The sequence below is a fragment of the Berghia stephanieae genome, chromosome 1, assembly GCF_034508935.2.
Source record: "Berghia stephanieae isolate SIO BIC M18660-M18661 chromosome 1, UCSD_Bste_1.3, whole genome shotgun sequence".
NCBI classification, from domain to species: Eukaryota; Metazoa; Mollusca; class Gastropoda; order Nudibranchia; family Aeolidiidae; genus Berghia; species Berghia stephanieae.
Genome location: NC_088360.1, coordinates 47,234,665 through 47,249,951, shown reverse-complemented (window position 1 = coordinate 47,249,951; position 15,287 = coordinate 47,234,665). Strand labels below are relative to the sequence as shown.

Sequence of the window (15,287 nt, the reverse complement as noted above, 5' to 3'; positions counted from 1 at the left end):
TGAAAGTAGATATGGAACCTCATGGCTTAGGACATCGTTCCTTTTATCATAGGTTTTAACGTTTTAATATAGCATAATGAAAGAATATGCTTATAATTGTGTATGTCCGTTTATATATTGGATCGCTACAATAGCTGTTACGGCTTTAAAGTCTCGGGCAAGGCCATATGAATATTCATTGGGTCTATAAAATTAGAAAATTAAACGAGACTTACCTGTAAGTTGAAGTTTGATTGGGATTTTATAGACCCAAGAATATTCTTAGGCCTTGACCGCCCTTCCCAATTTTATCCCACCCCATGAATGTATACATCGTTTTGCAAAATTGCAAATCAATTTGAGGTCTTTTAAATTAGATAATTGATGGTAACAGCTATTGTAGCCTATTAGCTTTAAATAGTGATTGCGCATGTGCAGGGACGCTTTCTCTCGGTCAAGGCCTAAGAATATTCTTGGGTCTATAAAATCCCAATCAAACTTCAACTTACAGGTAAGTCTCGTTTAATTTTCTAATTATATTTCTCAAAGATATAGTTACAAAACAAAATATAACTCTTTGGTTATGAGTAGAATAATTTTAGAACATATTTTTGGACCTATTTTAAGTACTTTTTTTTTCCAGATATTCCACAGGGTTCCATGTTTAAAACCAGATGGAATTTCTCAAAGAAATGCAAAGCTTGAATACTTCAAGACAAAGGTAAGCACGTCATTTCACAGTTTTCCTTTTTGTTGTCAAATATTATTTGGAAATTTTGTTAAGCAATTCAGTATAAATATGGCATCTGTGAAACTTTGAAATATTGACATTTTACATGCATGTCACATTTACTACATTACAAATTTTTAAAACAGTTTGAACACTTTCTTTTTACTATAACATACCTTATCCATTTTATCATATACATTCAACAGCTACTTTATCTCCACAATGCTGCTGGAATGCGCAGGACACTCATATACTGCAATTATTTCAGTTTTGTCACACTTCGAAATCTTTTCCGTGAGGAGGGTTTGATGTTCCTGTACATAAATGAGTAAGTCAATTTTTGATCAACTTTACAAAACTGAATTTTGATATGAGATCTGCAGGAATCTCCCAATTTCAATCTTGTATAACTCAGCCAAAAATTATGTTGCAGCAATGAAACAAACATCAAATTAAAGAGAAAATAATGATCTATTCATAAATACCAAAAGGCCAAAATGTCCAAAATGTACCTTTCGGACCAAACCGTCGAGCAGGCGTCACATATACAGCTTAATTAGGTTCAAATATATTATATTTTCTAAATGCTTATTCAACTGGTTGGTGACTATTTCCTCTAGTAGTTTAGATAGAAAATGAATGTTTGAAACATATTTTAATGGACAGACTAGCCTTTTTTGAAAGATTAGAGAACTGTGTCAGATTGAGGAGATTCATTTATTATGCCTGTTAAAATGGGAGCAAGATGCTTTTGATGGTCACAAAGGTATGGGGTCAAGATCATAGGTTTTAGGTGGTGAATATTTTATAATTAAAAAAAAACTTCCTCAGTTGCTGATGAAAACTTACTGAGCAAGCTTACAATGGCTAAAGGATCAAAAACTGACTGAGTACTATGTATCAAATCAAATTTTTCTCAAATTTTTGTGAGCTTGCATTGAAAGTTAAAGCCACAAACTGTAGGAAGGTCAATAGATTTATATGTTGTTGGGTCATTTGCTAAATTAGTCATTACTCTTTCTTTCCAGAGAGGGTGTCAGCAATATTAAACAAAATTGTTGATGTATTACATTCCTCAATTTTCCTATCATAATATTCTGTTTTATTTTTTTAAATTTTAAACTTGAACTTCCTAAATTGCTTCTTAAAAATGTCCCTCTAAGCGCGGCAACATTTGAGTTTTGCCATTTTTATTTCACAATTTGCCCACAGGGCATTGTATGATCAGTCATGGTCCATTGTTCAAGAGGAGAGTTGGGATTTAAATGTTTGCTCATTATTGAATTATAAGTTTTTTGATCCTATTGTTAATTGATGTTATGGTAGTTTATGGTCTTCTTGGAAATCACCGTGATTGATCTTTTTCTTTGAATTGATTGTCCATTTTTTCACTTTTAGGTTCTTCCTATCAGTTTTAAAGCTCCACAACTCAATCTATCATGTACCCCTGTTATAGATGGGCAAGCTGACTTCTTGTTTGAGTAAATTGACTGCAATATGACTATATGATGATCTTTTGAGTCATAATGAATACGAAAATAGCCATCTATAATTGGGTTAATATTCTAGGCCGATGATTATCAATTATTTCTAAAAATTGTCCATGAATCATTCACTCGTACTTTTAATTTTTTTGCTTGTAAATGAACAGGTTTAAAAATATTTTTTTTTGAGAATCACTAATATCCACAATTAAAAATAGGATGATTAAATTGCTTTGAAATGGTAAAACCTGCGGTGACAATTTGTCAAAATACAACTCGAAATCAATGGAAGATTATTTGGTTTTGTAAAGTTGATAACATCCATATTTAAAGATCAAATATTTATCACAATGTCCTTGTTTGAACTATATGCTGTTTATGTAAAATAGAGTTCAAAATCGTCACGAATAGGCAAGTATAGAAATCCAAGTAGAAGTTGAAATTTGATAACTAAGATTTTATCACTGATATTAAGATTCAATGTCAAGCTATCAAGGAAGGTTATCATGGCATATTGAAGGTTTTCTCAGAAAATAATTGTTTTTTTTCTGCATCCATATTGATAATGGACCTGTATATTCCCTCTCCATGTGGTAGTCACATATTTGAATTTTTTATTACAGACATAATCAATCAATTTATTTCATATATATGTGATCTAACAGATACGATGATGAAAAAGAGATTAAAAAGAGCAGGAGAAAGTTCCGACAGGCTTTAGCTCCATTTCTTCTTCACACAGAGCGCCTCCACTTTCATCACAGGTAAAGATTGACAAGCAGTAGATCATTTTTAATTTGAATTTTTTTAATGGTTTTATTTAGTTGAAATTTTTGTCAAGGCATTTAAATTCATTGTCTGCTCTTCTGTCAATTGCAACAAAAAAATTGTATAAAACGTTTAAATGGTGTTGCTGCAAATTTTCAATCCCATTCTCATGATTTATTCCTCTAGCAATTTATAAGATAAGGTAAACCTTTTTTTTAAAATTTGGTTCTTTGGAATTTTCTTTTTCTTTTACTTTTACTATGTTATTTTATTATATATATATATTATTATTTTCTTATTGTCTTCTTTTTATTTTCATCATCATCATCATCACAGTTATTATTATTATTATTATTATTATTATTATTATTTAATTATTATTATTATTATTATGATTGTTATTATTACTTTTATTATTATCGACTTGAATTACTGACTTACTGACCTTTCTTTTCTTTTTTTCTTCTCTTCTTCTTCTTCTTCTTCTTCTTCTTCTTCTTCTTCTTCTTCTTCTTCTTCTTCTTCTTCTTCTTCTTCTTCTTCTTCTTTCTTTATTATTATTTATTATTATTATTATTATTATTATTATTATTATTATTATTATTATTATTATTATTATTATTACTATTATATTATTATTATTATTATTATTATTATTATTATTATTATTATTATATTAATTATTATTTATTATTATTTTTGTAATTATCTAAGTTGATCAAAATACATCCTTACTATTCCCACTTTATACTAAGAAACCTAATTAAGGAAAGGATATAGATTAAAAGCTAAAAAAAAAAAATGTACAAAATATAAACTTGTTTTCTCATAGGTGCCGTCTACGAGGTGCATGCCATATAGTGTGGTTTGACTTGCCTCAGTATCCAGTCTTCTATCCAGAACTAGTGAACCTGTTGGAAATTACCAAACAAGCCTGTACATCAACAAGTCTTTTTACCAAGTAGGTTCGGTGAAAGTATTTTAAAAAAATGTTGTCACAAAGTAAACAAAATGAGGCCATTGCACTGAATGGTTATTTTCACCATACTTTACTTCGTAATTTTATGAATTTAAGATTAGGTTTTATTTCATTATTTTATACAGTGGAACTCTGATACAGAGTATAGTAGGACTTGCAAAATATCCCCGTTGCAGCCGAGTTCCGTATTCCCTGTGTATACCGTATTAGAAGGGAAGCCATAAAAATGTTTAAAAACAAAACAAACATGAGCTTTTATATAGCGCAATATCCACTAAACATGCTCAAAGCGCTTTACAAGGGGTCCCTGGCCAACAGCAATATTTAACATGTAGGACGGGAAATGATGCCTGTTAGGTGATATTACAATTTTTTCCGAACAGAGACAACGCTGTTAACGGCCAGGTACTCATTTTACACCTTAGTACGGTAAGAGAATGTGAGTAAAGCAAGGCACCAAGCAAGGCTTGAACCCAGGACCTTCCGATCCGAATTGAGTGTCATACCACTAGACCACGTAGCTGCACTGAGGGAAATAAAAAATGCAAGGAACACATTTCGAGTTATCTCACTAAGTAAATAAATCATACGACGTGATTGTGGCTTTAATTCCATCCCTTTAATTGCTCCACACCATGACCATCCCTCATTCCACTTAGTTCAGCGAGTTGGAACATACAATGGTTAAATTTTACCATCCTCCTTTACTCTGCTATCCATCCATTCCAACCCTGCCAGTGACAGCCACTAACTGCACTTCAAAGCTCAAGCAGTGCAATGTTCCAGCTTCAGACTTCACATAGAGCTCATTACCATCTCACTCATCATTGGGCATAGTCAGCTAATCAGTCACAAGTCCAACAACCCTCACTCTACACCTAACACATTAGGCCTAAGTCTATAAACATGCTGAATAGTCAGTCTCACACCTCTTACTAGCCTTTTGTTGCGTCGTCAGTACAAAGTAAACAGAGAAACATTGATAATACACACAATAACTTCAATTGGCCCATCTCCGTTCCCCATAAGTTATATGTGCTTTCCTTTTTTCTTATTGAGAAAGTAGCTTTTCTCAATTGGGCACTGAACTTGCAACTCACACCCCTGTTGTAGCCATGTTCCAAGAAATATTACCCATTATAGCCGTGCATGATTTATCTGAATTATATAGGCCGTAGAACTGGGATTTAAAAAGTTCCTGTAGTCGCTGTTCTCCCGTTGTGGCACGAATTGTACTGTATATTCAATTGAGATATTGAGCAATCAAGGACTTTTAAAATAATAAATCAAGCTACAAGAGTTATCACTGGTAGCAAGCAACAATCTTCTTCTTTCAGCTTATCCCGCATTTTTCAGGGTTGCCATAATGAAAGCCACATTTCCATGCATCTCAGTTCATTGCATCATCTTACTCTAGGCCCAGTTGTTTCATATCATCCTTTACCTTATCCATCCATCTCGTCTTCGGGAATCCCTTTTTTCTCTTTCTGTAGCAAGCAACAATGAACACGGCAAAATGATAAACCCCAATTGGTTTATCAGAATGAGAACATATATCAATGTTAATTTGTTTAGTTTTTGTCTGAGAGGTGCTTGCTCTATATGCTGTACCTGCCAGATTCCCAAATCTCATTTTGTGTTACTTTTTCTTATGGAGAGTATTTAAATCACAAAGGTTTTACGTGACCACTTCCAGCAAATGCAGATGGCACGAAAATAGAATAACGGCCACAATGTACTGTGATGTCCTGAAATGTGTTCGGGAGGAAATCTTATATTGACTTGATGTTGTCCGTGCTGCTATTTAATGGTGGGCACATTGAGCACTTGTAAAAACATAATGAAATAAAAATTTGGAAGTATACAGTACACATGTGTCCAATCTGGTATTTTCTACTGCTCTTTTGTTAAATTTTTGTTTTTTAATCTTGCATAATACTTTTGTCATATTCTTTTTGAACACTTTGATCTACTTACTACCTACTTTAAAAAGTGATTGTATACAATATTTCAAGTTTGCTTTCCACATGTGTTAAAATTATAAGGCCATCGTCATGTCATTTATTTTAATTTCTTTTTAATTTCAGATATGAAGGTCAGAAGTTGATGGAGATTGTTGGACAGAGGAATGCCACACACATGTTGAATTCTGAAAAGAATGTCAACATGATTACATTGTCGTGACAAGGATTGATATAAATTGATGTAAATTTGTTGAAATGTTATTGATCAGTTGAGAAGTGATTATGAATTTAAAAGTCAGTCAAATATAGATTAAATATCGTATACCGTAATTTTTTAAATTCTAAATTTAATTATTTACACACCAGGTTTCAATAGATTATGAAATGGATAGTTCATTGGGCAAAATTTATGTTATAATATTTTGAATTCACCATTTTAATTATGCTCATCCTTTCCAATTGCATTTCGGAAATATGTCACAGATTAATAAAAGGCGAATAGGTAGGGTTTTTTTAAAAATAAAATAAAACTGAGGTGTCTTTACTGGACCATCCTGCTACTTTCATATTAACAATTATTGGTAAGTATAACAGACCTACTTGCAGTAAAAGTTTTTATTTCAGCATAGTGCTGTTCTGTTTCCGAGAGCTAATCTTCTAACCTTTTTACAATACAAACATTTCTATTGGAGGAGAAATCGTTATTTCAATGGCTTTTATATGATAGCCCTTTTATGACTTTTTTAACAAAGACTATTGTTAAGGTACATTTATCATCAGTAATGGCCATGCCAACCATTTCTAGTCTGTGTAGAGTTTGACATCTTTGTCCTGTAAATAATGAGAAAAGATTACAAGTTCATACGATAGTTTTTTAAATGTGTGTTGATTGACCATAGGAGATGCTGACGAAATGAGCCATTGTTCACTTTTTTTTCACTAGAGAATTTTTTTTTAATGTCTTCGATTGGAAAGGTGAAAAGCAGAATTTTGGCCTTGAATGTGGAATGTATACCAATTAAGTGAAATTATTCCCCGAAAAGCGGAAAGGTATGAACCTCTAGGTCAAGCTCGTGCTTCTTGTAAATCGTCGAGACAGAAATAGCTGGTATGCCAATTTCCTATGCGATGATTTTCTGTCGCATGCCAGACTTTCCTAATGCATCGAATCTTCCTTTTTCGCGATAGGTTTGCCATTGTAGTTGTAGACTTGACTGGAATTCTTGATAAAATTGATACTAATTAAGAGGGCCATTACATAGGATGGCGTGGGATTAGTACCAAAAAACATCTTGAACTTGAAGTTGTGACAATGTAAAATTTGAGACGGAGAAATTAAAGTTATTGAATACTGCTTATGTACATTGAACACGGGCGTCAGGCAAAGCACCTACATCACATCGATGTGAGCCAATCATTCGCGGATATATTCTTAACCACTGGAAAATTCTTACTGGTAGCTTTTTTAACCAATGGAAATACTTGTTTATTTGTGATTTTATTGTAGTCATGAGTGATAAGAACATCGACTTAAGCGACATCGACTTATGTGGATTTTTTTTTTTTTTACTAATGTTATATAGGAAGAAGGGGGAGGGACCAAGAAAAAAAATCGACTTGGGTAAAAATCGACTTAGGCAACGTCGACGTATCCAGAGTGCACTGTAGTTTGGTGGATTTTTTTTCCAAAATTTTTTTAAATACGATTGTGTTTTACTTACAGTATAATAGTATGTTTACTAAAAGTTACGGACTGTCCAAAGAATTAAGAGTAGGGCCTACTGTACTGGCCATTTTTTTTTCAAGTCAAAGAGACTCTTGGTGTTATTTACTTACCCAATGCCTTTGAAGCTCTTGATGTTAAGCAACATTTGTTACCTCAATTTAAACTGTGTGACAGGACGAAATGGCATGCAACATTGGCCGACCATTGTTTAATTGCTTGTAAATTTTGGTGCAATTGAATAAAAATTTCAGTATTCAAAACACATCATCAGTATCACATGGATTTGATTTTGTTGAAAATCAAAACTATGTGTTTGCATTTGTGTTCTTGTGCGGATTTATCATATTAGCACTTGATTTTTTAAATTAATTTTAGTTTTATAACGTTTGAGCACTGTTTACTATCAAAACACATTTGAAAGTGAAAGCGGACCTGGTGTACCCTTTGTAAACAGGAGAAATACACATTCAAACGTTGAAACGTGTCTTCTCTCAGGCACTGGTCGCACATCACACTTTTATGTATCCACAGGCTTCACCGTGCCCCCTTTTCCTGCCATCTTGAAAACTGGAATAATACCCCTGGATAACGACATAATTTTCCGGTCCCAGTCGATGTCGTTATCCAGGGATTGCACTGTAATCGTCTTTTCTTAATTGCTCCTTTTGACAGTTTTCAAATTTTATATGAGTATTAAATGATAATAATTAATGATACAGAAGTCATCGCGTTTCTGCACAGTGCTTGGGAGCACTGACAAGCTTGCAGTAATCTGATATTCAATTATCTAATGGGATGACCAAGGCTTGTCAGAAATTTTTTTGAATGGATTCTATACTATAAATCAAGCAATTTAATTTGTTTAGATTGTCAAAATTAAATAGAAAAACTTATTGATTTGACTTGGTCGCCCAATTTGATGGCACCCTAATACTAATTATTGGTACATACCACTGTCCAGTTGTAACCACGAATGCAAATAAATAGTCAACAATAATTTGTTACTGATTTATTATACTACACTATTTTATATACTGAATTAGTAACAAAATTACAATATGAAAAAATATATTGAATGCTAATAAACACACTGTACAATAAAAACTTATTGTGTGAAAGTGTGTTGTCATTGTCATTGATTTACTCTGGTTGTAAAACAAAAATCTGATGGGAAAAGTAGAAGATTGTCGACAAAAAGCGTGATTTTGACAACTCGCATGGCCTGACAAACGAGGATTCACAATGTAGTAACAGGTAATTAGCCTTCATTACGACGTTATGGCACTATCGCATGTCCCCGATAAATTATTATGTGTGAAAGCATTGCCATTGCCATTGATTTACTCTGGTTGTAAAAATATTGGATTGGGAAAAGTAGAAGAATATTGAAGCAATGCAGTTATCTGTACCTTGCATACCTTTATGGAAACATAGAAAAATATTCCGTCACCTAGGAATAGTGTGAAGAAAAGTGATGATCACTGTAGTAATAATAAAAATAATAATTGGTTGTTTTAATTTTTTTTAATTCTAATTTTTATGTCCTCTGTCAAAACTACACTCATGGAAACACTGCTGATGATAGAGCCCACATATCTTATTTTTATCCGGATGTACTGTGAACCTTATTGAATTCTGTAAAAGTGAAATGAATTGGAGATGTAAGTGATGCAATTCCCTTGCATGTTTCTGATCAACTACAGTTTTTTTGTTATATGAATTTCAAACTTTAATGTAACAGAAAGTACTATATGCCAAAGTTAAGTAGACAGAACATAGCCAGCAACAAGTGTTTATCAGTGTCAAGGCAGCTATAAATGTTACCATTTTTAAGTTTTCATGAAATTGTTCTAGGTTCAATATCAATTGATTTATTTAAGCCTTTCTCTTTCAAGTGTATTTTTTGTTACAAAACAAATCCATCTCATGAATTGAGTTATCAATCACTTTTTTTTAAATTTTTATTTTCATCCTCATCGTTAATCATTTCACAATTATTTGTAAACACGGAATGAATGAAAGAGATAATGTCTTAATATTTTATTATCGTGCCTGTGGTTAATGCAATTATTTATGTATCATTTGTTGTCCTTATACGTGCTTATTACCAATTTGTCATCTGCTCAGCAGTAAAATCCCCTTTATTTTGACTTAGGCCTTACTTTTCTTGAGTCTACTACTGTTGAGGATTTATGTACGACCATTCTTGGTTACCAAACTTATGTCAAAATTAGCTCGTTCTATGAAGCAACCACCTTTTACTCCAAAAAAAAATTTTTTTTAATAAATAGAAACATTTTTAAAATTTTGTTTCCTGTTCTGGTCGATATTTTAGAATTTTAATCCATCTTTTTTTTTTTTAATATTGATTTGAGAATAATGATTTTGTTCATATAAGATACCTTATGTCATCATAGAACAAAACCATGGCCATTAATGAATGTAAATAATGATGAGAATAAAATTGATCATGATATTGGTTTCGCCTTAGTTTGATTCGTATTAGTGATTGATACACATGACTAGTTTGATGTTGTTGCCTGGCTTAACAGTAGTCTTGTTTTGTGCCATGAGGGAGTATAAGGTTTTGTGATGAAGTGGGAGGATACTTGACTTGCGACTTGTGGGTTGATGATTGGAGTCCTTATGTTGGCGTTTCAAAGTTGAGTCTCAGAAATGGAACTTTACTCATATTTTCTTACTGTATACAACTGTGCAGGGGTAAAATGACTACCTGTTGTCTCTGTTGGGAAGAGAGTATAATAGCACCTTCCTGAACCTTAGGGCATGTTTTTTTTTTTAGATTTCTTGCAGCGCATTGCAAAAGCATAATTTGCTTTAATATCTCCCATTGCCGTAGTCTGTGGCTGAGAGAGAAACAGTCAAATGCATATATAAGTTTTGATTGATGATATTTTTTTCCCTTGTAAATCATCTTTCTGTATGAACTGATGGTTATTTTTTGTTTTGTTGTGAACATATGAATGTGTTTATCTTAGTGGGATAATGGTGGTGTCTGGATGAGACTTTAAGGTGATTTCAAACGAAGGACGCATATTAAAGGTATGCTCTTGGAATCTACTACTGTTCCCTATTTTATCCCATTCTCCTTCTTCTTACTTTTCCTTGGTTGCTTTACTTTAATTGTATGTCTAACAATTTTTTACCATCCCATTTTCTTCAGGCAGCTCATATCATCGGTATCTTTCTATCTTTTCTTAACTCATCCGATCACACAAGATGATAGAAGTATATGATGATTTGCCAATAAATAACGGCAGTGTCATAGCCATATTTATCCTCTCGGAGGCCATGTGATCCTCATGCCCACTGGACCAGAGAGGAACTGACCAAAAGTATTTCGAATAATGACACCATAATTTTTCTATTGATAGAATGAAGTTGACGTCACTCAGGTCTTTGTTATTGTTTTTTTTTTTTTTTTTTTTTTGCCATCCGCGTTTATGAGTAATTCTCACTAAACTGTATTAACCAGACTATAAACGTTTAAGGTTACACTTAGTTTGTGTGTTGGTCCGTTATATTTCCGTATGGCAATGTTGTGAACTTAGCCAAGCGCACACTCTCTATACCTGGCTACTAAACGCGAAACACCCTGTGTCCACTGGCGGAGACTGTGAAACAACATGTCTATAGCCAACTAGGAATAGTGCAAGCTCTATTTTGGTTGGGTCATCGGATGAGTCATTAGCCATTTCCTTCATTTGAGATTTTAACAAAACACTTTTTTGAACTCAAACCTAAAAAATATAAATCCAACTCAGCATCTCAAAATTCAAATTGTGGCATTTGGTTTCTGTCATTTTATTCATTCAAACTATTTTGAGTTTTATTATTTTGTTTTATGGAATTTCTCCGCAGTCCCTTGTACTCGATTGACCATCTCATTTTGATTCCTTGACGACTGTCATTCTCCTTTCAATCAAAATAAAGATGGAAGACAAAAAATTACTCGATGCTGTGCTTATATAATCTTCTTCATGGCTTTGTATCTTCCTCTTCCTGGCTGTTGTAGGAGACTCTTAAATAGAGGACCCAGACTGCAGTTCAAATTCTTTAATTTCAAACACACATGCACACAAACACATGTGGATCCTTTTTTTTGCTGGTATTTTCAATGTTTCTAATATTGAAATATACTCAGCGTCACAATTAACGGAACGCTGTTTGATCAGTAATAGCTTTCAAGCATATGTGTGAACTTAATTGTTTTGCATATCACACACACACACAAAGGGTAATTAAATATAAGTTCAGTTTTATAAAAATGGGTACAAAATCAAATCAGTACAAAGCAATCATATCGTTGAAAACAAATTTATCCTCAAAACGAAGACTACAAACACAAACATGCGCATAAAACGACGCAGGTGTCCAAAGGTGTGTACAATTCCGCTCATTAGTAGCACGTGTAACCTCCGTTTGATTGCATGCAGGCCTGAACACGTCGCCTCATAGAATGAATAAGGTTCCAAATGTCTCCTAGTGGAATACGCTTCAACAGTCGTAATGTCACTTCCCTCGTAATGACGCATGGTAACTTAGTAACTGGCTCTAAACTATCGGAACAATGGCGGACGCCCTTATGAAATATTTATCCGACGAGCATAAAAGCGTATCCAGAGGGAAAAAAACATAAATCTGATCATGTTTTGACTTTTACACATTCTAATCACAAGACATATGAAAGGTTCTAGCAAGCATGAAGAATAAAAAGTACCGATTTTCTTTGTTTAGAACCATGATTGCCGCCGTTGCTGGGCGACGTGACATCAGACTATTGAATCCAATTGCCTCCCATTCTTTCACCAGTGCTCCGCAAATCAAATGTTGCTTCGTGCGTCCACGCATTTTTCTAACATGTCGATGCAATTTAAGTATGGACTTAAGCTTGGCAAGGACATGATAGAAATTTTGTCGGTTCAAAAACTCGTTGGTTATGCGTGCATATAAGTCTGCTGTCTCTTCGAAGAATGGAACAATACAAGGGTGAAGAATATTGTCGTTGTGCATTTAAGTTTTTACGCCGATCAATTGAAGGTTCGTTTTTGAATTGGCACATTTTTTCACCCCACACCATGACACTACCTCCCCATATAAGATAATTTTCCAAACGTTCAGATTTTCAAACTGCTGTTTCTTTTCCCTCCAAATCTTTCGCAAAAGCGACTTTCATCACTGACAAGGGCAGTGGATTATTGAGGAAAATACACGTTGATGATCCACTCATCACAGATGCCCACTCATGACGGCATTCGATTCATTGAGTGCTACCATTAACTGGTATGCCTTATGAGGAATTGAGCAGATCAAATCACCTCTTCTCAACCGTCTCCAAACTGTGTTTGAAAAAAATAAAATAAATAAAATTCCCTTTATTTATCCCATAGGGGAAATTTATCTCTAGGGTCGAATCCATGGGAAGGCTGGAATAACCCAGGCGTCAGCCGTAGATTGAGCTATACGAGGTGACTTGCTCAAAGCCACACAACGCAGCGAACTTGGTATTGGTACGAAGCAAAGACCGTACATTTGAACTACGCTACGTTGTTGGAAATATTGATTTGTTGAGCAAGATCCAAAGCTGTTAGAAGTACATTCTGTCGTATGGGTATTAATCATGTGCTCATCTTGCTGTGGGGGTTGATTTACATTTAAGACCTCTTCCAGGATATCTTCATTCATTCATCTTAATCAAAAGTCATGTGATTGATGACTTAGAACAGCCAAAACGATTTGCAACACGAGTTGCCGACAAAACTGCTCTGCACATACCATTGCTTGGTTTTTACTACTACTACTACTACTACTACTACTACTACTACTACTACTACTACTACTACTACTACTACTACTACTACTCTGCTGCTGCTGCTGCTGCTGCTACAACAACAACTACTACTACTACTACTACTACCTACTACTACTACTACTACTACTACTACTGCTGCTGCTGCTGCTCACAACAACAACAACAACAACAACAACAACAACAACACACTAACTACTACACTACTACTACTACTACTACTACTACTACTACTACTACTACTACTACTACTACAGTGGACACGGCTAAAGGAAACAACTCGACCAGATTTTGCCCACTGCCATGACGGCACAAAAAGAGATCGTTTTGGGATCGTTTCCATGCCAATGGACACGGAACCCAGAAGAGGATATATAGCTAACGTTAGCTATAGATAGTAGGTATGCGCTTGGATAAGAAGCTCATAACATTGCCATCCGGAAGTATAACGGACCATCACAAATCTGTGTGTATCCGTGAACGTTTATAGTCAGGTTAATACAGTTCAGTGAGTATTACTCATAAACGCGGATGGCAAAAAACAATAACAAAGACCTGAGTGACGTCATCTTCGAACTACAGTAAAATTACTTTAAACCGAAAGAGGCTAAACCGAAAAATACCTTAAACCGCAAAGAATTTAATAAATTGTACTAGTTTCTTCATTATCTTTGTACTAATTCTTACGATGAACTGAAATACTTCTAAGAAGGACTTTCTTTAAACCGAAACAGCTTGAGACCACCTTCCTTTATTCTCTCTCTATTTTTCTTCAAAAATTGGGGAAGGTGGCCACACGTAATAATGCCCGGCGATATTAAACAGCGTAAGTATAAGATGAGGGTTGATGGGTGAGGTGGGGGGGGGGGGGGGGGGGGAGGAGGCAAACACTGCACTTGGGCTCGGCCAACACCACAATCGCACAGACTGGAAAAGGAAGACAGCGGGTGACTGGCAGGCGAAAAATGAGGAAAGAGGAGGAGTTGGGGTGTAGAATCACGCAAGCGAGATGTTCTCGCTCGTGCGGCGATGCTTTGGAACTGACTGGATTTTAAACACGAGAATAAGGAAGGAAGGGGGGGGGGGGGGGTAGACAACTTACCATTGACATGCCATTTCATTTCCACTTTGTTTAAGTGTGTGTGTGAGGGGGGGGGGGGTTCTATGAAATTAGGCCTTTGAACCTAATGGCTTTTCAACAAAAGAGAGGTGTGTAGTAGACAGCCTAGCATTGACACGCCATTTCATTTCCATTTCACTTCACCTCTGAGTTGCTGCGCGTCATTCATTATCAATTATCGCACAAGAACTTTCGATCTTATTTTAGCTTTACATTTTACTAAAAGTAGATGTCTAAAAGAAAGCACTGTGCTTACACGTTGGAGTTTAAAATTAAAATACTATGTGAAGTCGATGAAAAAAAAGTTGATCAAGACAGATATGTAAAAAACTTGGCATCCCGAACTCAACTTTTTCAACAATTTTGAATTGAAAACGAAAACCCCCAAAAATATTTTTAAAACACACACAAAAAAATAAATAAAAATTAATGGTTACGAAGACGGCATTTATTCAACAACTCCATTTAACGGGAAACCCATGATACCATTAAATGAGCAAATTCCTTTAAAAGTTACTACCATTGAAAAACATTGCAAAACGGGAACTTGCTTTAAACCAAAATGTCTTTAAACCGAAATGGTTTAGAAGGTCCCCAAAATTTCGGTTTAAAGTAATTCTACTGTATCTATATATCCTCTCTGCGGGACCTTAGAGTCTGTGCGAGACAGTCTATGGGAGATAACAATTTTCTTGACCCAGCCAAAC

At 34.5% G+C, this 15,287-nt stretch overlaps 1 protein-coding gene across 1 annotated transcript in view; it reads left to right on the top strand.

Moving 5' to 3' along the window:
- The window catches only part of LOC144976499 (U3 small nucleolar RNA-associated protein 25 homolog), a 42,846-nt gene extending 32,742 nt beyond the window's left edge, over nt 1-10,104 (top strand). The window contains exons 16-20 of the mRNA XM_078920789.1: nt 623-700; nt 916-1,037; nt 2,859-2,957; nt 3,794-3,922; nt 6,028-10,104. Coding sequence (XP_078776915.1) covers nt 623-700; nt 916-1,037; nt 2,859-2,957; nt 3,794-3,922; nt 6,028-6,124 — 525 coding nt within the window. The 3' untranslated portion in view covers nt 6,125-10,104. The remainder of the gene's footprint in view (nt 1-622; nt 701-915; nt 1,038-2,858; nt 2,958-3,793; nt 3,923-6,027) is intronic.
- The last annotated feature ends 5,183 nt before the right edge of the window (nt 10,105-15,287 follow it).